The sequence below is a fragment of the Haliotis asinina genome, chromosome 7 (assembly GCF_037392515.1).
Source record: "Haliotis asinina isolate JCU_RB_2024 chromosome 7, JCU_Hal_asi_v2, whole genome shotgun sequence".
NCBI classification, from domain to species: domain Eukaryota; kingdom Metazoa; phylum Mollusca; class Gastropoda; order Lepetellida; family Haliotidae; genus Haliotis; species Haliotis asinina.
Genome location: NC_090286.1, coordinates 6,217,131 through 6,241,365, shown reverse-complemented (window position 1 = coordinate 6,241,365; position 24,235 = coordinate 6,217,131). Strand labels below are relative to the sequence as shown.

Below are 24,235 nucleotides of genomic sequence, written 5' to 3'. Positions count from 1 at the left end.
GTGACACTCATGATAACATCTGCTTCAAGTGCTTGTTCACTTGCAGGTCAAAGTGCAGCTCTTGTGCCTGAACGGACATTATTTTCAGTCAGTGGAGTGTCATCTGATCAAAGTTCCAGCTGGTAGCAGCTGAAGCAGTAAAGTCTCATGTTATCAACAATGAATATATGCTAGTGTGAATATTTACACAAATTTGGCGAATATACTGTTATATTAAAGGGGCACTGATGCGGAGCGAATAATGCTTCTCGCCAACGTTCTAATTACGAAAGCAGACCGCAAATTGGTCAGCGCCCACTCCTTCGACCGTGACGGACAAAGGAACTGGGCTCCTGTCCATATTAGCAGAATTTCTTCACCTAAGCAGTCAGGAGGCCGGATGCCCATCACATGCCATTTGTTTAAAAATATCCATGGTATTCCTTGTCTGATCGTAACCATATATCCCAGCAGTGTAGTTCTTTTCGGATGCTTGGATGGTATACTTACTGATCCAATTTGATCCTATTTCTGTGTTTTTAACCTCGATATTTAATCATGTTACATCAAAATATGATGTCTACAGGCACGTAGCAAGCCATTTGTTTCAGTACGGAAGATTGCAAAGCTTTATATTTAGGTAGTTTTGAGTGTTGGTTGAGCTGTGATAGCAAATAGCATACGTAAATTTTGGTAGCAATGGTAGCTACAATGGTTTATTATTTATGATAATAATAACACACAGTTGATGTATTTGAATTCGTAAACCAAAAAACGATGACTTTGCCTTTGGTAGAGAAATCTGAAAATTGTCTTACGTAAAAAAACCCCCTTATTTCACCTATTTACCAAAGTACACAGCAAATGCCTGTGTGTATTCCTTATGTAACGAAATTCCGTTGGTATCCTCAAAACAGTTTCGGCCCATAAGTGTTTACACGCTGCATGCGACACAGAGATTACATCTTCCTTGCTGTAACTCGCGTTTGATGGTGTAAACCTACACGTGTTATTTGTTCATCATTCTCTGGATGGTCAATTCATGAATTTATAACAGGTATAATTAGTAGCAACACCACTTCGGTTACTCATCAAAGGTTCCCATTTGGCATTTCTCCTGTCTGGAGTAAATACTCAACATTATAAATTAAGGTCTGTAATGGCAAATGTATTGTATGTTATGTAATATATGCATGTAAGTGATGCAAGAGGGTTTATCAGCTGAGTTACAAAAACAAACATCGATCAAAGGATTAACCGATAACACACTGATTGATTAATTACTTTTATCTTCTTGCGGATTTGTCAAAAGGCAGTGTGTGTAGATGACTACACCCTGTCGTAAAGTGTGAGTGCAAAAACAACATCCTCCCTTCAAAGAATTAACCACCCTTGCGTTGATTGATTGATTGCTCAATATTGGTTAACTAAATTACTTAGAATAGTGGACATCATACAATTAGTTGCCAGGTGTACTATCTTGGGAGACCAATGAGAGGTTTATCTGGTTTTCACCAATGAAAGACGTGAAACGATGTGTTACTTTTTCGCAAATGAGACAGTTGTAAGACACGCGACACAGAGCAGGATTATTTACCAACTGCAGATGAATGGAATACGATTTCTTTTACGTGGATATTGATGGATACATTCCTGAACAAGGTAGTAGCCTGACATTGTTGCTATAAAATTAGTCTGTTTTACATTCATTGTTTGCATTTTGTTTTAATTTATTTGTTGTAGCATTCAGCAGAATCTGTATGACAGAAAACACACACTAGATCGCGTATGTGTGTGAAATAGGAACCACATTGGCAATTTACTATGAGTATGAGCAAATCGTGGGTTCTTTTATTAATTTTCAGAATCATACAAATATGACAGTAAACTAATTAGGGTTATGAGACAAAATATAGAGACGTACACTGGCTTCGTTATTTTCCCGTCCTAATAGTTTTTTTTACCATTTCTACCACTGGCAGATGATTAACCTTCAAAGTGTTTCATTTGTTTTCATAATACATTTGTAATGAAGTACAAATGACTTCACCTCAGTTGATCTGTCTATAATTAAACTATCAATTGCGCTTATGGACTGCGCAGCAGAGGTCACGAACCAGTCACGAATTCTGGGATATCATCCGGGTACTCACGGGAGAAAAACAATAACAAAAGTTTACACCAGTCCACGGAAACTGCTCCGCATCAGTGCCCCTTTAAGCAGCTGTAAATACTCACAAGTGTCATATTTCTTGACGATCTTTATTAAAGAGCAGTTGTGACATTCACTGACATTCTGTGATTAAGTAACAGCATACAAGGAATTTTTACTAATTTCCTCAAGACAAATGCATAAAGCAGCCAAGGCAGCCAGGGCAGAAGTGAAAAGGAATTATCCAAGTTATGTTTATCAGCAATAGTTTGTAACAAAATTATGTTTGTTTGACATTAGTGCACATCTAGCTTTAATGGTTTTAGAATGCATGTATGCCAAACAATCGTCCGTTAGTAAATTTTAATCAAATTTATTTTTGGCTTACCACTAATTTAATGGACCATTCATGATAACATCGATAACATTTTACCATGTTTATACAAGAATATTTTTTCTGTTATTTCATTCAGATTGGATTTATTTCAGCTTGATATTGAATCAGTACTTACATTAAGACAAGTTATGAATTCACCCACACATCAAAAGCCTATGTATCTACCCTGTAGAAACTAATGGGTTAGACTATTTAATCCCTGCCTCTCTACTGCTTGTTATAATAGACTGGATAGTGATGTCAGCCTTGGTGACTTAGCATGTCATCCAGTCTGAACAATACATGTGTGAAGATGCTTACTGACATCCCGTTCAGAGATGCTATAAGCATCTTTTGGCAATGTCATAAAAATCAGATTTAATGCCCGTCAGTTTATAGATATTTGGACACTTGTTCAGAAGGATGGTTCAGTTAAACAAACTTTGGTGTCCCAGTGTAATTGATGGATGCTTGGCACATCCTACCAGACTCCAGAATTCTCAACATTGAGAATTGTCATGCTCAAGATGCTGGTTCAATTCCCAACTTAAGTGCAATCTGAAGCCCATTTCTGGTATTCTGCCTCAGTGTTGTGGGAATATAGTGGCATGAAACTAAACTCATTCTCTTTGTTCTTTGAGGTATAATCTCTTGGTATAAGATCTGATTTGAATAAGATTTCCTCAAAATATATTATGACAAAATGTTGCAATTGCTAATTGATACTCATGATGTCAGTTGAGGGTACAGGTAGCCCAGTCATCTAAGCGTATCCAGTATAAGGAGTTGCCTCCCTTGTACACTCAAGAAGTGGATGATTGCAGGTTCAAATCCAGGTTTGTCAGCTCCTGACCCATGTTGGTTTCCCACATTTAGCTGTCGTGTGATTGGATAACTGGAGTACTATTCACCAGTAAACACATGAGACAATTATGCATAATATATATAATGATAAGTATTAGTTGTATAGATATGCAATTGTAAAATCTTAGTAGGTCATTTGGAAGTGGAATGCATAAGAAAAGCACGTTTTATGGATGTCAACTTTTTTATTGTGAGTAGCACACCATTTTGTAGCGTGTGCTTGCTCCTTCTTTGGAAGTTGACATCCATAAATCATGCTTTTCCTATGGAAATGTAATTGGAAATAACCATAAATTCCCCATATAATATAAGGTATTACTATTAAATGCTTGTACTAGTTGTATCTGTGCAGCTCCAATTTTATTCATGTAAAAGACAATCATACTGTGTATATGTCTCACAGTGGTGATAATCAGGGATCCGTCCCAGCTAGGGTTTTTATTCATTAATTGCCCTCATCAAATTTACAGTCATTTTACACATTTACTGTAACTTATAAACACAAATCTATTCATAATCAATATTCAAGTGAAATAGTTTATGTTGGAGTCTAAGCAGTATAAATAAAAATCACCAAGTACCAAACAAGTGACATCAAAACTTCATCTCATGATGTGACACAAAAACATTTGTAGATTTCCTTGTGAGATATGAAATTATAATTTATCCTTCCTGATCAGTGTGAGGCTGAGCTTTCACACACACTCATGTGTTTACAAGCAGAGCATAGATTGTGAAAAAATCAAGCTTTGTGAGATATCATCCAAGCAACATCCAATAACAGGCAACAGCCAGCCCTGGCAAATTGTTGATTAGTGTCCCTTTAATATTTTAAGCTAGTGACATTTATGTACGAGTGAGTGAGTGAGTGAGTGAGTGAGTGAGTGAGTGAGTGAGTGAGTGAGTGAGTGAGTGAGTGAGTGAGTGAGTGAGTGAGTGAGTGAGTGAGTTAGTGTATTCTACTGTTTTTAGCAATATTATGGAAACAGTATAGTAATATCTATAATATCTTATAGCAGTATCACAGCAAGGGACACCAGAAATGGTCTTTGCACACTGTACCCATGTGGAGAACTTGGATATTGGTCATGACAAGCTAACACTTAAACGACTAAGCTACCCAGCTGCCTAACCTTGTACTGAATGTCCATTTGATTCAGTGTTGTTGAGTTCGGTTCTAGAGATGTTGACATGTCGAAGCCCATGTTGGTCTTGGATGGAATTTCATTGTATAGCAGAATCAACCTGCTACCTTGGCTTGACACAAGAGGGTTTTTGACAATCATGGAATAGTGTGTGTTGTGTTGCACAGCTGCAAAAGCAATAGTTACAATTATCAAGCAGGTCATTGTCACATATACATAATACCATCACTGGCATATGTTGCTGCAAGCAATATGTACACACATATATTCAATAGATGAGTCAGTAGAAAATGAATTATTGTTAGGCTGTCATCAGTAGATGTCAGTTTGAAAAGTAAGTATTTAGCTCCACTGGATGAAAACTTGATACTCCTGTGTTAGAACTTGACGGTTGTGTATGGAAACTCGACACACCTGTGTGGGAACTTGACAATCCTCTGTAGGAACTCCACGTTCCTGTGTGGGAACTCGAAGCTCCTGTGTGGGAAATCGATGCTCCTGTGTGGGAACTAGACACTCCTGTATGGGAACTAGACGCTCCTGCATAGGAACGTGACACTCCTGTGTAGAAACTCAACGCTCCTGTATGGGAACTTGACAATGCTGTTTGGGGACTCGACACTCCTGTATGGGAATTAAACCCTCCTGTATGGGATCTTGACACTCCTGTGTTGGAGCTAGATGCTCCTGTATGGGAACTTGACGCTCCTGTGTTGGAGCTAGATGCTCCTGTATGGGAACTTGACACTCCTGTATGGGATCTTGACACTCCTGTGTTGGAGCTAGATGCTCCTGTATGGGAACTTGACGCTCCTGTGTGGGAACTCGACTCTCTTGTGGCGGAACTCGACACTCTTGTATGAGAACTCAGTGCTCCAGTGTGGGAACTAGACTCTCCTGTATGAGAACTCGAGTCTCCAGTATGGGATCTTGAGGCTTCTGTATGGGAACCCGACACCCCAGGATGGGAACTCAACACTCCTGTATGGGAACTTGACAATTCTGTATTCAAACCTGATGCCCCTGTGTAGGAACTTGACAGTCCTGTATGGGAACTTGACACCACTGTGTGGGAACATCGACGCTCCTGTATTGAACTAGACGCTCATGTATGGGAACTAGACCCTCCTGTGTGGGATCTTGACACTCCTGTATGGGAACTTGATACTCCTGCATGGAAAACTGACACTCCTGTAAAGAAACTCAACACTTTTGTTTGGGAAATTCATCCAAAAGGCTGTATCAAGACTAACTTACTTAATGGCTTTGCAGATTTATCATGTTTGTTTTATTCTTTATGCTTTAAATATACATCAGGATTTCATTCACCATCATTGTTACTTTTTACCGCACAACCAGTGACTAGTCTTATGGTATTCTTTTATTCCTATTTTTGTATACAGAGTTTGAGATGGATGGGGTTGTGGGATGGGAGGTGTGGCAGTGATTAAAATGAAATTTAGAAATTGCATTTAAACTTTTTAGTTTCAGCATTTTTGTAAATACTGGGACTGGTTTCAGGTTCCTGCTTTATTTTCAATGAAATATGACATCTGGAACAACTTCTTATCATCATCGTTACAGATGTGGCAGAAACTGAGAGAGTCAAGTATCCTGGCAGACCTCCCTAGCGTGGAGTCGCTGCAACACGCAGCGCCAACGATAGTGGGGTGCTGTGTTGCTGCATGGGCTGTTAGAACAGCATGGAGGAAGCATGCATTTAACCAGAAGCTAGCCAAGAAGAAAAACGAGTTGGAAGCTTCAGTGAAGAAATTACGACAGCAACTTTATCAATACCCAGTAAGATATAATTCCATTAGGTGGTCCTCGTCCATTAACTATACTAGAACCAATGTCTTTGATAAATTGTGAGGGTTATAAAATGCCTGGCTCAAAGATTTCTTTCTACGACAGGGCAGAGCTCTATCAGGATTTATCATTATGCTAACATTTAATCCATATGTCTGTCTGAGATTGAGCTCCTTGTCATGTTGTATGTTCAATTTCTCTCTTCATCATGCCAAAAAATGTTTTAAGAGATACTTTTTTAACCTAGCCATGCTCTTTACGTATAGTGGATGAAAGAGCAATCATAGGCAGATCCAAAGGGTGGTGCAGTTTATTAAATGACCATTGAAACTCTCCTGAAAACAGGGAAGATGAACTGTGCACCTCACTTACTGAACTGTGAACCCCCTTTTCCTGAAAAGCTGTATCCGCCCGAGATGACTGACTGGCTTTGTGTCTGTGTCTACTGTGTTTGACTAGGATGAACATAGAAATTTGCATGTGATGGAAAAGAAGAAGCAATTTTGGTCTACTTTGTTCCGCAGATGTACAAAAATCCAACATGCATCCTGATCTTGACCTTTGGTCTGTCAACAAATTTGTCCTAGTCTGTTTCACCAAAAACCAAAATTACTTTGGCTTGTCTCGTCTTTTAAGCTAATAGGTTTTGGTAAAATGAATTCTATAGAAACAGCCATAAACCTCACTCACTCACTCTCAGCTGAGCCTGACGACAAGAGAGTATATCTTGAGCCTTTCACTGACGGACCTTCAGCACAAGCTCCAAACAGGGGACCTGACAGCTATGGATGTGCTCCGAGCTTACCAATCCCGGGTATGTATGGAGTGGTGGACCTTCACTGGAACTAGTATTCTGATTGTAAGTAAGACTTAGACTTAGCTCTCACCGTATGGTGTTGTGAAGAACTGTCAAGTAAACTGACAATAATTTTGATTTTAGGAATTTTCATTGTCATAATTTGATTAGCTAATTTCATTAGGATGGAACAACCAGTGCAGCCTTTAGGTTTTGGCAAACATAGGGTCAGTGTTGATTGAGGCATGGGAAATGGGCAGTCAGGTTCACAGAATGTGGTTTTACAGAATGTGGTTTACAGAATGTGGTTTTACAGAATGTGGTTTACAGAATGTGGTTTACAGAATGTGGTTTTACAGACTGTGGTTAACAGAATGTGGTTTTACAGAATGTGGTTTGCAGAATGTGGTTTACAGAATGTGGTTTTACATAATGTGGTTTACAGAATGTGGTTTACAGAATGTGGTTTTACAGAATGTGGTTTACAGAATGTGATTTACAGAATGTGGTTTACAGAATGTGGTTTACAGAATGTGATTCACTGGAAGTGCTTTTTAACTCATCATGTTGCATGGTTATGTCTTCAGGCGCTGGAGGTTCATGAGACGTTGAACTGTGTGGTAGAGCCAATTCTAGAAGCTGAGGTAAGTGTGTATCATTGTCTCAGCATTGTATTTCATGTATCTTTGTGTCGACACCAGTCATGCATATCGTTGTGTAGACATCAGTAATGTGTTTCATTGTCAACACCAGCAATGTGTATCATTATGTCAGTTTCAGGTCGTGTATCATTGTATCAACATCAGTCATGTGTATCATTGTGTCGATATCAGTCATGTGTGTCATTGTCAGCATTGTGTGCCATGTATCATTGTGTGAGCTTTGTGTGTCATGTGTGTCATTGTGTTCACATCACTCATACGTATCATTGTGTCAACTTTGGTCATGTGTATCCTTGTGTCAACATCAGTCATGTATCATTGTGTCAACACCAGTCATATGTATCACTGTGTCAGCATTGTGTGTCATGAGTATCGTTGTGTCAACGTCAGTCATATGTATCACTGTGTGAACATTGCTCATTTATATCATTGTTTCAACATTGGTCATGTATATCATTGTCTCAGCATTCATCGTGTATATCATTGTGTCAATGTTGGTCATGTATATAACGTCAATCATGTATTCCACTGTGTCAACATCAGTCATATGAGTCATTGTGTAATCATCAGTTATGTGTATCATTGTGTCAACATTGGTTTTGTGTATCATTGTGTCAACATTGGTTTTGTGTATCATTGTGTCAACATTAGTTGTGTGTATCATTGCGTCAACATTTGTTGTGTGTATCATTGTGTCAACATTGGTTTTGTGTATCATTGTGTCAACATTAGTTGTGTGTATCATTGTGTCAACATTAGTTGTGTGTATCATTGTGTCAACATTGGTTTTGTGTATCATTGTGTCAACATTAGTTGTGTGTATCATTGTGTCAACATTAGTTGTGTGTATCATTGTGTCAACATTAGTTGTGTGTATCATTGTGTCAACATTAGTTTTGTGTATCATTGTGTCAACATTAGGTGTGTGTATCATTGTGTCAACATCAGTTGTGTGTATCATTGTGTCAACATCAGTCATGTGTATCATTTTGTCAATATTGGTCATGTATATCATTTTGTCAACATTGGTCATGTATATCATTGTATTAACATCAGTCATGTGTATCATTGTGTCAACATCAGTCATGTGTATCATTGTGTCAACATCAAACATGTGTCATTGTGTCGTCACTGAGCATGTGAACTCAGTACATATGTTAAATCCTCCCAGTCACCGTCCAGGAAACCCCTGACCTTATAGTAAGGGACTTAACTCTCTCTGCAGGAACTGGCAATGTTATGTGACTCCAAGACTGACTCAAAGGGACCACTTCATGGTATTCCAGTCAGTGTCAAAGAAAACATTCAGCTCAAGGTTGGTAGGCTATGATTGGACATTGTGCATGGTAAATGAGCTAAGGTTTAACATGCAATTTTACCCATGATTTTGTATGAAAGAAAATACTGTGACAATATTTATGCTCCATAATGTCTTTGAAAAGACAGACCTAGGCTCAAGAGTTTATGTTTCACAAGAACGACACATTAAGTTGGTGAAAAGTGTTGGTTTATGAAACATTTTAATTCATTGAGTTAAGGTGACTCTAAATGCTGAGAAAGGACAGGCTGGTTCTTGTTATAAAAGAGGTACATGTTATGAATATGTGTTTGTGTTAATCGCTTGAAATCCCACATGCTATTCTTGTCACTGCAGGGTTATGACTGCACTGGTGGCATGGAATACTACATCAACAAGCCAGTAGCTCAAGATGCTGTGGTCATCCAGGTAACAGCTGTATGACACACTACAGACAAGACATGTTTACTTATCATACACTTCATACCGGTCATGTTTAGTTATCACACACTTCAGACAGGTCATGATTAGTTATCACACACTTCAGACAGGTCAAGTTTAGTTATCACACACTTCATGCAGGTCATGTTTGCTTATTACACACTTCAGGCAGGTCATGTTTACTTATCACACACTTCATCTTGGGAATTCGCGCCACACTGCGTTTAGTATTCCCGGCTTGTGATAATACCTTGATGAAGACATTCAACTATTAACCTCCTTCAGAACGCGGATACTGTTGGAAGCATTTGCCATTCAGTCTGTCAGTGAGTCAGGACATTTTCCAACAACATATGAATGAGATCTTGGAAGGGCTTCCCGGTGTTGTCAGGATCACTGACGATGTGTGTGTCAGGTGAAACCGAAAGGGATCATGATAATAACCTCTTGAACCTTCTCATCAGAGCAAAGGAAAAAGGGCTTGTCGTCAACTCAGAAAAGTGCCTGATTAAAAAAGTCCATTCCCTTCTTTGGCAAGCTGTACACCAATACCGGCGTTTACCCTGATCCATCAAAGCTCAAGGATATCAGGAAAATGCCAACGCCAACCTCTGAGGATGACTTACACAGATTCCTGGGTATGCTCACATACCTGAGTGCTTACATGCCTAACTTCAGCGCCCAGTCGAAGCTACTGAGAGACCTACTGAAGAAAGATGCAATCTTCGTGTGAGAATCAAATCACCAGCAATGCTTTGACAACCTCAAGACTCTAGTAAAAGAAGAATATTGTCTCGCCTACTATGACAACAAACAGCCACTTACTCTGGAGGTAGACGCCTCAATGAAGGGTCTAGGAGCAGCTCTGATACAAGAGAAGCCTATTGCTTTTGCATCAAAAGCACTCACCCCAACACAATCAGCATACTCAAACATTGAGAGAGAAGCTCTTGCCCTAGTCCATGGTGTTCAAAGATTTCACACGTACCTATACGGATGCCAATTTCATGTCATCACTGACCACAAGACACTTGTGATGTTGCACCGAAAACCTATAAACAGAGTTCCTCCAAAGCTACAACGCATGTTTCTCAAGTTAAGTGAGTATAACTTTGAGCTGATCTACAGACCAGGTAGTGAAATGACACTGGCAGATACTCTCTCAAGACTTTCCCACCCGGAGAAATTCAGCTCTACACCAGGGTTGATGACATCAGTCTACATGACATAGAAGACTGCTCAATTGACCTTATCAACTTTGGGAAGACAAAGTGTGATCAGTTGCAAGCGGCAAGCAATGCAGAACCCACACTCAACATGCTAAAAGAAGTCATTGTAACAGGATGGCCAGACAAAATCAAAAGCACTTACACCATCTGTGAGGCAATACTGGTCCTTTAGAGATGAACTAGCAGTGGAAGGAGGAATTACCTTCAAGGGTAGACAAGTGTTGATTCCTGAGAGCCTTCAGAAGGACATTCTAACACAGTTGCCCTCTTCTCACCAAGGCATCGAAAAGACTAGAAAGTTAGCCCATGAGTCAGTGTATTGGCCTCGTATTAATGAAGATATTGAGAAACATGTCAAGTCCTGCACCTCATGCCAGGAAATGCAACATAAACAACAAAACGAGCCACTGGAACTTGATGACATACCTTCGTCCCCACTCGGAACTGACCTGTTCCAAATTCAGGACAAACACTTCCTAGTCATCACAGACTACTTCTCGAAATACCCAGTTGTGAAGAAGATTCCGTCTCCTATGACCAATGAAATCAAATTCATCTGTTCCCTGATGGGAAAACCAAACACCGTTGTCAGCGACAACGGTACCCAGTATAGTGGACATCCATTCCAAAAGTTTTGTGCTGACTGGAATATACAGCACATAACATCATCACCCCACTATCCATGTTCCAATGGTCTTGCTGAGAGAACAGTTGGAACTGTTAAGACAATAATCAAGAAATGGCTCAAAGTAAATCAAGACATTGACCTTGCTCTACTCCATCTATGAGCAACTCCCGTTTCATCAAAACTTACATCGCCGGGAGAAATGTTGTTTGAAAGACAGATTACAACCACACTTCCATCCAGACAGGAGATAAATGCAAAAGCTTCTGATCAGCGCAAGCACCTGCAAGAAGCACAAAAGACTATGAGGGCATACCATGATAATCTTCAGACAGGTCATGTTTAGTTATCACACACTTTGGACAGGTCATGTTTACTTGTCACACACTTCATACAGGTCATGTTTAGTTATCACATACTTCATGCAGGTCATGTTTAGTTATCACACACTTCAGACAGGTCATGTTTAGTTATCACACACTTCAGACAGGTCATGTTTAGTTATCACACACTTTGGACAGGTCATGTTTGCTTGTTACACACTTCGGACAGGTCATTGTTAGTTATTACACACTTCATACAGGTCATGTTTACTTATCACACTCTTCAGACAGGTCATTTTTGCTTATTCCACACTTCAGATAGGTCATGTTTACTTATCACACACTTTGGACAGGTCATGTTTAGTTATCACACACTTCAGACAGGTCATGTTTAGGTATCACACACTTCAGACAGGTCATGTTTAGTTGTCACACCCTTCACAGGAATGGCACAATATTACATTGGCGAAAAGTGTTGGTTTATTGAACAGTTACATTTTAATCCATTGGGATAAGCTGATTCTAAATGCAGGTCATATAGTTGTCACACGCTTCACACAGGTCATGTTTAGATATCACAGTTTAGACAGGTCATGCTTAGTGATTACATGATAGCCTCTTCTATGTATGATTTTCACTTTCAATGTTAAAATGTGTTTTATCCTACACTGACAGTTTTATAAACTCGCTGATATATTGCCCAGTGTGTGAGAAATCTCTTCACTTAGAGATAAAATGCTGACAGTTCCATTTTGGGTAATAGTTCATAAACTTTGCTGGCCATTTGAGCTAGCTATGTCTGAAAGTTACTATATCACAAAATAATTCACCAGGCTGAAATTTGAATGTAGAAGTAAAAGGATACAGACATGGATGAGGATAAGATATTGTCATCATGACGCAGGTTTCATCATTAAGCTGCTAATATGATGAAAATATTTATAAGGCCATACTCTTGCTTGATTTAAAAGTGTACTGTAATTTAACAAGTCAAAGAGAGTGACATACATGTATTTAAAAAACACCCCAATGAAAATTCACTAGCTGAAGAGCAATTGACTTTGGCGATTTACTGTCCCAGCTGGATTTTTGCTTGCCACAGGCTAGCTTGTCAGTGGTTAGTTCACAAACTAGAGTGTTCTGCCCAACAGTGTTCTGTATGTGATCTCTCCTAGTAAATTTGATGAAATGTTCTATATATGACAGGTGCTGAAACAACAAGGTGCTATTCCCTTCATGAGGACAAATATCCCCCAGACCTTGTACAGGTAAGCTTGATCTTGTTCAGTAAAACAGATCATACTATTTATTTTCCATCAGATTCTTCTAATATCAGTTCTTTGCTGGGCGAGTGCCTGCACGACACCTGTTGCAGAGATGCCAATCCAAAATATGCAATTACAATAGGAATAAAGTCTGCAAATTTTGTAAAACTACATTGAATATAATTATCAAATGGCATACGTACCATCGTCAATAAGTTTCAAATACATTTCATCCAGTATCAGGCTATATGTGTTTACTAAATGCTGATTAAAGTGAGTACTTTGTTAATGACAAGTTCTTATAATATCAACTGGTATGTATTTTTTATTGAACATTGAAATTCTTGGGAAAGATTAGTACTAATTTTGGCAAAAATAAAAAAAAATTGGTTATCAGGCTGGTTGGTTAACGGGTTGGTTATCAGGTTGGTTGGTTAACGGGTTGGTAATCAGGTTGGTTAACAATAATGACAATGCCACACTCAGCAATATTCCAGCTTGGTTTGTAAATAATGATGTCTAGACCAGACAAAATGTGATCAACACCTTGAACATCAATCTAGGCAAGTGGGATATGATGACATGTGTCAACCAAGTCAGTGACCGATGACCACCCAATGCCAATAGTTGCCTCTTAGTGACAAACATGGGTTATTATCTCTCGCCGCCCGTTTAGCACAAAGTCGGAGATATGGTATTAGGCTCTGTCCATCCGTACGTATGTATGAATTGGAATATCTTAAGAACCATTGACTGGATTCGTTTTATTTTGTGTATCTAGGTTTATCACAGTAAACAGAAGGTCTCAGTCAGGTTTGGTGACCTTGACCTTCATCTCAAGGTGACAAGGGGACTTTAGCGTCTTACCTTGTCAGCGAGATATCTCAAGAACCATTCCCCGGATTTTCTTCTTATTCAACAACAAGTTTTATGTAGGGAAAGTGCAGTGCCCAGTCAATTTTGGTGACTTTCAGTTAAGTTTTAAGGTCACAGCGACAGCGAGTTTCATACGCAGGTCAAGGTCTAAGTGGCTCTTCGAAATATTTTTGTGTTTGAACAACTACAGTGCAGGATATCATAAGAGTTTGAGAGTAGTGTGTTTGTTGACATTTTACTTCATCTTAAACTTAAACTTCACTTTCATTTCATTTTAAGTTTGATTTGATAATATGCAGCGGGGGATTATGTCACCTTAGTGACAATGCTTGTTGAAAACCTATTCTAACTCGGATCTTCATGGGGCGGCCAATAAAATGATATCTCAGTTGTTGTTATTATGCCTCTGAAATTATGAAATGAATTCTGATTGTCTTCCATTAGAAGACACAAAACACTTCATAAGCCCTCATCCCTAACAGAGTGAAAACTTCTACAGAGATTTTCCAATGTGTTAAATGTTTTTGCTGAGCATCTTAAAGATGTTCATATTTTCAGTTATGCTTGCTCTAATCCTATATATGGCGTGACAACGAACCCCAAAGATCCCACCAGGAGCCCTGGTGGGTCGTCAGGGGGGGAGGGTGCCATTCTTGGGGCTGGAGGCTCAATCTGTGGGCTCGGGACAGATATTGGGGGCAGTGTTCGAGTCCCTGCTCAGATGTGTGGCGTGTGTGCCCTGAAGCCCACCAGAGGGAGACTCAGGTATAATCTTCTCCATTTTGTCCTTGTAATGATAACACACTGCTGTGCAGTTATTTAAAGGTTGCTATCATATGACACCTAAAGGCTTGAAGTCTCCAAGTAACATGTGACCCAAAAATGTTGTGACAAAGTTTCCTTCATCAAAGGATATTAGGACTACGTTTTATAGGGATGTATATAAATCATGCTCGAAAGCATTTCCAAGGGTCACAATGTCGCAGTTTTCCACCTTTGTTAATGTGGACTGTAGATAATTTAGTCAGGACCAGACAATTCAGTGATTTGTTTTGAGGGTTACAGCTAAGATGCAATTCTCATTCAGCTCAACTGTTCTGACCAGCTGACCTGTTGTTCATATCTGGGGTTGCTGGAAACCAATTCTAAAATGAATATTCAAAGGTCCTACCAGAAAGTTAGTTCAGATTGTGTCATGTCCAGCTCAACTGCCCAGATTTACAAGCTTCCAAATTCACAAGTTCATAATGCTTAGTATGCTAGTATTGAATGATAGTCCTGATAGGAATTGCCTGGGAGGTGTAGTTGCCAAGTTGGCAATGTTAGTACTTAAATTAGACCATTTCTAACTGTTTGAAGAGGCAGTATACATGTCAGACTGCAAGAGACAAAAAATCTGTTGAAAATCGGTGATGAGCTTGGAAGAATAGTGGTTGTTAGGTTTTTAGCAATTCTGCACACCTGCACTGCGAAATGATATCAATCCACACAATGTCTGGTGCATGACTTACTGGTCAGTGAATGTATGTTTTCAGTCCCGAAGGCCACTTCACTGTGAATCCCGGACAGACGCTAGGTGAGTGTTACACCCATATATGACCAGAGGCATGCGTTCTTGTACTACAGGAAGGGAGCTGACATGTTTGGGGACCAGTCATTTTCTAAAATCAATCAAAGGCAATGGTACATTGCTATGTCTTTGTAATCATACTCTAATAATAGTAACAACTCTAATTTCTTGTTCATTCAAGTTCATTAATCTGTCATTTTATTATAACCATATTTCTTGTAAACGTAGTTTCCTGCAAACATATTTTGTGACAAAATTTGGTCTTTGTATCCGGGCAAAATACACATAGAAAATTTCCAATTACGCATTGAATAATAATTGTTGCACAACAATTACGCATTTAAAATGTTAGATACGCAAAACCTTTAAAGCCTATGTGTATAGAATATATTCATAAAAATCGTTTGGATGCATGTTTATGAAAAATCCATTCAGATTCAAGCTTTCCTATCCTCAGCTGAAAGTAAAGACTGTAACTTTATCCACCCTAACTCTCTGTTGAGATGAGGAGCATCTGTTATATGTAAAGGCTGTTACTTTATCCTCCCTGTCCACAGTTCAAGGTGTGGTTGGTCCCATGGCACAGGATGTGGAGGGTTTGGTTAAACTCACAGAGGCTCTCATGGTCCCTGAGATGTTCGCCCTTGACCCTCAAGTTATCCCAGTTGCATTCAGGAAAGAGGTGACAATGACAATTGTTTCTTTCCATTGTGTCCCCTGCTGACATTGCTGAAATATTGGAAAGACTCACTCACTCACTCACTCACTCACTCACTCACTCACTCATTTGCCAACACAAACATTTCATTGCCACAACTAGAACATGAACTGGCATTTGTATACCTGTCATAAAAGGCTGGTGTCATAGGGACTTTTAAGCCAGAATGATGTGACATCTTTGTGAAAATCCTCACTTCAAGATCATGTTAGACAGAAAAAGAATCCATTAATGTTCACAAAACACATGATGTATGCCGTTATACTCTTGCAACTGAAATAAAGTCTGAGTCCATCAGTCCTTGTGACCTTTACGTGATGTGTCCCTGACAGATGTATGAGAGCACACGCCCCTTGAAGATTGGCTTTTACACGTGGGACGGGAACATTCGTCCAGTTCCTGCTACCATCAGGGCAGTCCATGTTGCCAAGGCAGCCCTGGAAAAGATGGGACACAAGGTACAGCATTTTTTGTTCCAGAACGGGAATAGTATTGGCTCTTGATTTAAAACTGAATGGGGTTGTGAGATGACTCTCATGTGAATGGTGTTGACTCCACAGTCAGTGGTGTGGTCAGTTGACTCGACAGTCAATGGTGTTGTCAGTTGACTCAACAGTCAGTGGTGTTGTCGGTTGACTCCACAGTCAATGGTGTTTTCAGTTTACTCGACAGTCAATGGTGTTGTCAGTTGACTCCACAGTCAATGGTGTTGTCGGTTGACTCCACAGTCAATGGTGTTGTTGGTTGACTCAACAATCAGTGGTGTTGTCAGTTGACTCAACAGTCAATGGTGTTGTCAGTTGACTCAACAGTTGTCAGTTGACTCAACAGTCAGTGGTGTTGTCGGTTGACTCCACAGTCAATGGTGTTGTCAGTTGACTCAACAGTCAATGGTGTTGTCAGTTGACTCAACAGTCAGTGGTGTTGTCAGTTGACTCAACAGTCAGTGGTGTTGTCAGTTGACTCAACAGTCAGTTTTGTTGTCAGTTGACTCGACAGTCAATGGTGTTGTCAGTTGACTCGACAGTCAATGGTGTTGTCGGTTGACTCGACAGTCAATGGTGTTGTCGGTTGACTCCACAGTCAGTGGTGTTGTCAGTTGACTCCACAGTCAATGGTGTTGTCGGTTGACTCCACAGTCAGTGGTGTTGTCAGTTGACTCCACAGTCAATGGTGTTGTCGGTTGACTCAACAGTCAGTGGTGTTGTCAGTTGACTCAACAGTCAGTGGTGTTGTCAGTTGACTCGACAGTCAGTTTTGTTGTCAGTTGACTCGACAGTCAATGGTGTTGTCGGTTGACTCGACAGTCAATGGTGTTGTCGGTTGACTCCACAGTCAATGGTGTTGTCGGTTGACTCCACAGTCAATGGTGTTGTCGGTTGACTCCACAGTCAGTGGTGTTGTCAGTTGACTCGACAGTCAATGGTGTTGTCAGTTGACTCCACAGTCAATGGTGTTGTCAGTTGACTCCACAGTCAATGGTGTTGTCGGTTGACTCAACAGTCAGTGGTGTTGTCAGTTGACTCGACAGTCAGCTTTGTTGTCAGTTGACTCGAGAGTCAGTGGTGTTGTCAGTTGACTCCACAGTCAATGGTGTGGTCAGTTGACTCGACTGTCATAGGTGTTGTCAGTTGACTCCACAGTCAATGGTGTTGTCGGTTGACTCCACAGTCAATGGTGTTGTCAGTTGACTCAACAGTCAGTGGTGTTGTCAGTTGACTCAACAGTCAGTGGTGTTGTTGGTTGACTCCACAGTCAATGGTGTTGTCGGTTGACTCAACAGTCAGTGGTGTTGTCAGTTGACTTGACAGTCAATGGTGTTGTGTTTTCAGTTGACTCAACATTCAATGCTATTGACTTTGACTCAACAATGAATGGTGTTGTCAACTGACTCAGCAGGATATTGGTGGGGTTCTCCCTAGACTAGATAGTGAATCAGTTAACTTGACACTGATTGTCAGATTGTTCCATAGGTGCCAGAACTAGTAAATTTTGAGACTTGATCCTGCAGTCTAGTCTAACATTTGGACTATGACAGTCAAGTAGTGAGTTCCAAAATAACCGTATTCTCACTCACCCTCATGGGAGCAGAGCCAGTCTGTATATGGTTGACCATCACTCTGTTGCTTCAGGTTGTGAGCTTTTCACCTCCACGAATAGCCTCTGTGTTCCCGTCAATGTTTGTGACCTCAATGGGAGGAGATCGATGTCAGTCAGTCAGGGAGAGAATGTGAGTGCATATGTACATCTTATCAACACGCATTACATATCAACATGCATTTTACAATCTGCAAGATTCACACATGTAATTCCTGCTGACATTATTTTATGCTCTGCAAAAATAAAGCAGAATTAGCAAGAGAATTTGTATATGACACTGTACTAGACTCCCTGCTAATATTACTAACAGACTTCAGTCTTGATCTCAATACCAAAATGGCCTTTTTTCCTTTTCATCGACCCCCTCAGTTGCATATTTTGCTAATGGCTATAGTCAATCATGCAGTCAACCAATCTGCTATTGGTGTCATGACCTGATGAATAGACAAATGAGTTCACTTTACAATCACTTCTATGCTAATTACAATATGGCAGGGTGTTTGCGCCAGTGTGGATAAATTATACCAGTAAGTTGTTTGAAAACAAATTGATCAGTCTACTCACACACTATATCACTCCCAGGTGTATAATCCATGAAAGAAATTAAAGAAATCATTCTAGCATAGCTGGAAAAACACTGCATATTGGTCCTGTAATATTTTTGTCCTGTTTCAGGGTTAATGATAACGTAGATGAAAGTCTTCAGCTAGTGTATGCAGCATGTTCTATTCCCAAGTGGATGGTGTCCCTCATATCCAAAGCTCTTCAACCTCTGGTGAGTACCCTTATCACATTTGGGACAATATTTCTTTGTGGTTGATATTGACCTGTGAAGGTCCGGGGTAGAATAGTTCTTCAGTAACTCATGCTTGCCATAAAAGGTGACTCTGCTTGTCGTAAGATCGGATGGTCAGGGCAGATTGATGCTCATGCTGTTGATCACTGGATTGTCTGGTCCAGATTTGATTATTTACAGACTGCCGCAATATAGCTGGAATAATGCTGAGTGTGATATAAAACTATACTCACTCACTCACTCACTCAACGCGATATCACAGTGTTGTTTTAAAGTTGTTTTCCTCAGTTGGGGATATCACAGAGTAGTATACCATAATAGAATTGCTCAGCCCCTGATGTTGCAAGGTAGTATTTCTAAGAAGGGATATTAATGTGTTTGTTTTTTGGGTGGGGACTCTGACAGAGTAGATCTGGTATTCGTAAATCGGGATATTACAATGTATTGTTTCAGTAGTATAGGGAATGGGGGTTCTGGACCCCATTCCCTATACTACTGTTTCTAAGTGGGGAATGTCACAAAGTATTATTCAACATTGATCATATTACAGACCGATATATCATCCAGTCTTATCCATGGACAATGTACATACCTCCATATTTAATGATTTTGTCCTTTCAGGATCCTGTAATGGCAGAATCCATCCACAGGTTTATAGGAGTGAAGTAGGTAACCTGTTCATTGATCAAGGTGGACTTTTATGTTAAAGAGGAGTTTGACATTTATGGTAATGAAAATTGTATGATTAAAATAATAGGAGAAGAATAAATACTCACTCACATAAGAAACACATTTTTTTATCGAAACAGGAAAGAAACCCGGAGTTTGATATGAGTTTGTGGCATATAGTGAAGCTCGATCGTGTTGTCTGTATCTTTAGAAGGCCCAAGTGAAAACACATCAATAAAAGGAATCACCAAAATGCACCATACCAATGAACATATGGGCATTATGTACATTCTTCTTGTGAAAATAACCATGCACAAATTTTCACTACAATTGTTGGGTACAAGACTGCACAAAAGTTGGGTCTTTAACCCTTTTGTTCAACAATGCCACATTTAACTCAGATTGAAAAAAACCAGGCTATCGTATGTTTGGAAGCTAGAGTCTCTGTCCAAAACGCCTGCCGAAAATGTCTCCAGTATCGATACAGTGCTAGTACTGCTACACAAACCATAGATAACCTTCTTTGGATTGAAGGGTCACCGCAGCTTGACAACCCCTCTGCCTTTCAAAAACTTAATGATGTCATCAGACTTGGTAGTGAAATGTCTTTTCACTCAATTTTTATTTTGTTTATCTGACCCTGTTTGTTTTCTACGGAAGTGTATTAGGGCCACGGTGAAAAATTTTTTTGGTGTCACTATGTCCTACGTAGGACTTACTATCTCCTACGTAGGACTTATTATCTCCTACATAGGACTTACTACTTAGTATCTCCTATGTAGGACTTAGTACTTAACATCTCCTACGTAGGACTTACTATCTCCTATGTAGGACTTATTATCACCTACGTAGGACTTACTATCTCCTACGTAGGACTTGGTAGTGACACCAAAAACATTTTCACTGTGGCCCTGCTGTAGTTTTCCTTGTGCAATATTGCAAATTTTTTGTATATATTTTTCAGGTCGGTGTATGACTGGTTCAAGGTGGCCGTCAGAATCCAGGTGAGTCTTGAGCAGTGGATTGTTGTCAGATCAGGATTGACTTGGGGACATTGATTGATATCAGATGGAGATATTGATTGATGTCAGATGGAGATATTGATTGATGTCAGATGGGGATTGAGTTGGGAGACAAGTAATGATATCAGATGGAGATTAAGTTGTGGGCATTGATTGATATCACTTGGGAATTGAGTTGGGAGACATGGATTGATATCTGATGGAGATTGGATGAGATAATTGATGTCTGATGGGGACTGGATAAGATGGATTGATGTCTGATGGAGATCAGATGAGATGGATTGATATCTGATGGAGATCGGATGAGATGGTTTGATGTCTGATGGAGATTGGATGAGATGGTTTGATGTCTGATGGAGATTGGATGAGATGGATTGATGTCTGATGGAGATCGGATGAGATGTATTGATGTCTGATGGAGATTGGATGAGATAATTGATGTCTGATGGAGACTGGATAAGATAGATTGATGTCTGATGGGGATTGGATGAGATGGATTGATGTCTGATGGAGATCGGATGAGATGTATTGATGTCTGATGGAGATTGGATGAGATAATTGATGTCTGATGGAGACTGGATAAGATGTATTGATGTCTGATGGGGATTGGATGAGATAATTGATGTCTGATGGAGATTGGATGAGATGGATTGATGTCTGATGGAGATTGGATGAGATGGATTGATGTCTGATGGGGATTGGATGAGATAATTGATGTCTTATGAGTGAGTGAGTGTGAGTGAGTGAGTTTAGTTTTACGCCGCACTCAGCAATATTACAGCTATATGGCGGCGGTCTGTAAATAATCGAGTCTGGACCAGATAATCCAGTGATCAACAACATGAGCATCGATCGGCACAATTGGGAACCGATGGCATGTGTGAACTAAGTGAGCGAAGTTGACCACCCAATCCCGTTAGTCGCCTCTTACGACAAGCATAGTTGCCTTTTATGGCAAGCATGGGTTGCTGAAGACCTATGCTGCCTAGGGACCTTCACGGGTCATGTCTGATGGGGATTGGATGAGATGGATTGATGTCTGATGGAGATTGGATGAGATTGATTGATGTCTGATGGAGATTGGATGAGATGGATTGATGTCTGATGGGGATTTAATGAGATGGATTGATGTGTGATGGAGATCGGATGAGGTAATTGATGTCTGATGGGGATTTAATGAGATGGTTTGATGTCTGATGGAGATTGGATGAGATGGATTGATGTCTGATGGAGATTGGATGAGATGCATTGATGTCTGATGGGGATTTAATGAGATGGATTGATGTCTGATGGAGATCGGATGAGATAATTGATGTCTGATGGGGATTTAATGAGATGGTTTGATGTCTGATGGAGATTGGATAAGATGGATTGATGTCTGATGGAGATTTAATGAGATGGTTTGATTCTGCCCTGGGACCTTCACAGGTCATGTCTGATGGAGATTAGATGAGATGGATTGATGTCTGATGGGGATTGGATGAGATGGTTTGATTCTGCCCTGGGACCTTCACAGGTCATGTCTGATGGAGATTAGATGAGATGGATTGATGTCTGATGGAGATTGGATGAGATGGATTGATGTCTGATGGAGATTGGATGAGATGGATTGATGTCTGATGGAGATCGGATGAGATGGATTGATGTCTGATGGGGATTGGATGAGATGGATTGATGTCTGATGGAGATTGGATGAGATGGATTGATGTCTGATGGGGATTTAATGAGATGGATTGATGTCTGATGGAGATCGGATGAGATAATTGATGTCTGATGGGGATTGGATGAGATGGTTTGATGTCTGATGGAGATTTGATGAGATGGATTGATGTCTGATGGAGATTGGATGAGATAATTGATGTCTGATGGGGATTGCATTGGATTGGGGGAATTGTCAGATCGATATTCATTTGGGCGGTGTTGATTAGTCAGATGTTAACTGATGGAACAGAGGTCAAGGTTGAACACTGATAGAGACATGTTCAAGCAGGAATGTACATTGGGAGGGTTCATAGGTAATGGATAGATAGTGGTCAAGGTGGAAGCTTGGACTGAGGGTGGTAAGAGGAAAAGGACTTGAGGGATGGTGAAGACAGAACAAACATCCTCATTGATCTATCTCCAACTGAAGTGACTGACTGCTGTGCTACTCACGATCTGGCTTTACAGTTTAACTTGCATGTCTTATTTTCAGTCATAGATTAAAGTCTTTGTTACCATGGTTACAGAACTACAGGAAGGAGTTCCTGGAGCACTGGCGCAGACAGGACTTGGATGCTGTCATCTGCCCCGTGTATCCATGTCCAGCAGTAGTTCTCAGTGCTGCAGGAAAACTGACAGGTAGGAGGTCATGTCATCTGCCCCATGTATCCATGTTCAGCAGTAGTTCTCAGTGCTGCAGGGAAACTGACAGGTTGGTCAATTTGTCAGCCAAGGATACCTAAATGAAGTAGTGTGTTGAAAGGCTTCTCCAGTATAATCATGCATTCCATTAATGTTTGTATGTGTGTGACAAGTCATGGCTATGTTTGTCCTGTGTTGGTTAAAGCCGGTGGTTCCTACTGCGCACTCTACAACGTGTTGAGATACTCTGCTGGATCCATTCCTGTTACCACGGTGACAGAAGCAGACATACAGGAAGTGGTAGATCCAAAGGTGTACCCAGCTACTACACTCCTGGAAAAACTTATCAAACAGGTGAGACTTCATTTCTCATAATAAGTCTTATGTATCTTGCAAGCAGGAGGATCTTGGTCTCTATTTTCATTATGAGCGTTGTGTCTCCTGTCCAGGAGTCAAAAATAGTACCAGCTTGTGAGCCTGTTTGTGGATGCTCCATCACCAGTAAATATATTTCTATTACAGACCCCACAGCATATGTTAATAATGTATGACCCCCTAGCCAGTTCTCACACTCATTGTCAGCCATTGTAGAAACAAATGGTTGCTCTCAAGTATCCACTTGAAGGTGACTTCGAATACACAATGTCATTTAGAATGTGGTGAGATGTAACATGCTAGTATGTCATATTTGGGATGACAGGTACGGATTCTTGTACTTTTGTAAGATTGAGTCCTATCCAGGATTTGAACCCTTACAAGTCAGGCATGTAATTGCAAGTACACAGAGTCCAAGGTCTGACACTCTCAGCTACTGCAGCGTCCACAACACTGACGACAGCTTGTTCAGCTTGAGTCAGTGAGTGAGTGAGTTTAGTTTCATGCTGCTTTTAGCAATGTGACTGTTTTAACAATTCAGTTATAACATCAAATGATTGGGTTTTTTTCGGGAGAAGTTCTGTAACAAATCCCTGTATCCAGGCTTCGCATGAACTCAACATTAATGATGCCTCTGCTCCCCCATTTAATGAAGTTAGACTCAACCCGCCATTTGACACCATGGGTCATGCATATGTACAGTAGTTCATGTCAAGCTGAACAAGCTGTAGTAGTCAAGATCACATATACTTTGTGTACCCCGCTGACTGAACCCTCTGAGAACATTACTTATCTGGTCATAC

General features: G+C 40.2%; 1 protein-coding gene across 4 annotated transcripts in view; it reads left to right on the top strand.

The window, feature by feature from the left end:
• Window positions 1-21: 21 nt before the first annotated feature.
• Window positions 22-24,235, top strand: part of LOC137290922 (fatty-acid amide hydrolase 1-like) — a 26,975-nt gene continuing 2,761 nt past the window's right edge. Inside the window, exons 1-17 of one of the 4 annotated variants that reach the window (XM_067822126.1) lie at window positions 22-137; window positions 6,101-6,316; window positions 7,026-7,139; window positions 7,709-7,765; window positions 9,009-9,098; window positions 9,438-9,509; window positions 12,905-12,966; window positions 14,398-14,604; window positions 15,375-15,415; window positions 15,967-16,091; window positions 16,460-16,585; window positions 18,260-18,357; window positions 18,903-19,002; window positions 19,645-19,688; window positions 20,657-20,696; window positions 22,943-23,054; window positions 23,263-23,411. In XM_067822126.1, the coding sequence (XP_067678227.1) occupies window positions 6,101-6,316; window positions 7,026-7,139; window positions 7,709-7,765; window positions 9,009-9,098; window positions 9,438-9,509; window positions 12,905-12,966; window positions 14,398-14,604; window positions 15,375-15,415; window positions 15,967-16,091; window positions 16,460-16,585; window positions 18,260-18,357; window positions 18,903-19,002; window positions 19,645-19,688; window positions 20,657-20,696; window positions 22,943-23,054; window positions 23,263-23,411 (1,653 nt within the window). In that variant the 5' untranslated portion in view covers window positions 22-137. Of the gene's footprint in view, window positions 176-3,245; window positions 3,344-6,035; window positions 6,317-7,025; window positions 7,140-7,708; window positions 7,766-9,008; window positions 9,099-9,437; window positions 9,510-12,904; window positions 12,967-14,397; window positions 14,605-15,374; window positions 15,416-15,966; window positions 16,092-16,459; window positions 16,586-18,259; window positions 18,358-18,902; window positions 19,003-19,644; window positions 19,689-20,656; window positions 20,697-22,942; window positions 23,055-23,262; window positions 23,412-24,235 lie in introns of those variants that run through there. The other 3 variants (XM_067822125.1, XM_067822128.1, XM_067822124.1) reach the window with 3 other exon arrangements.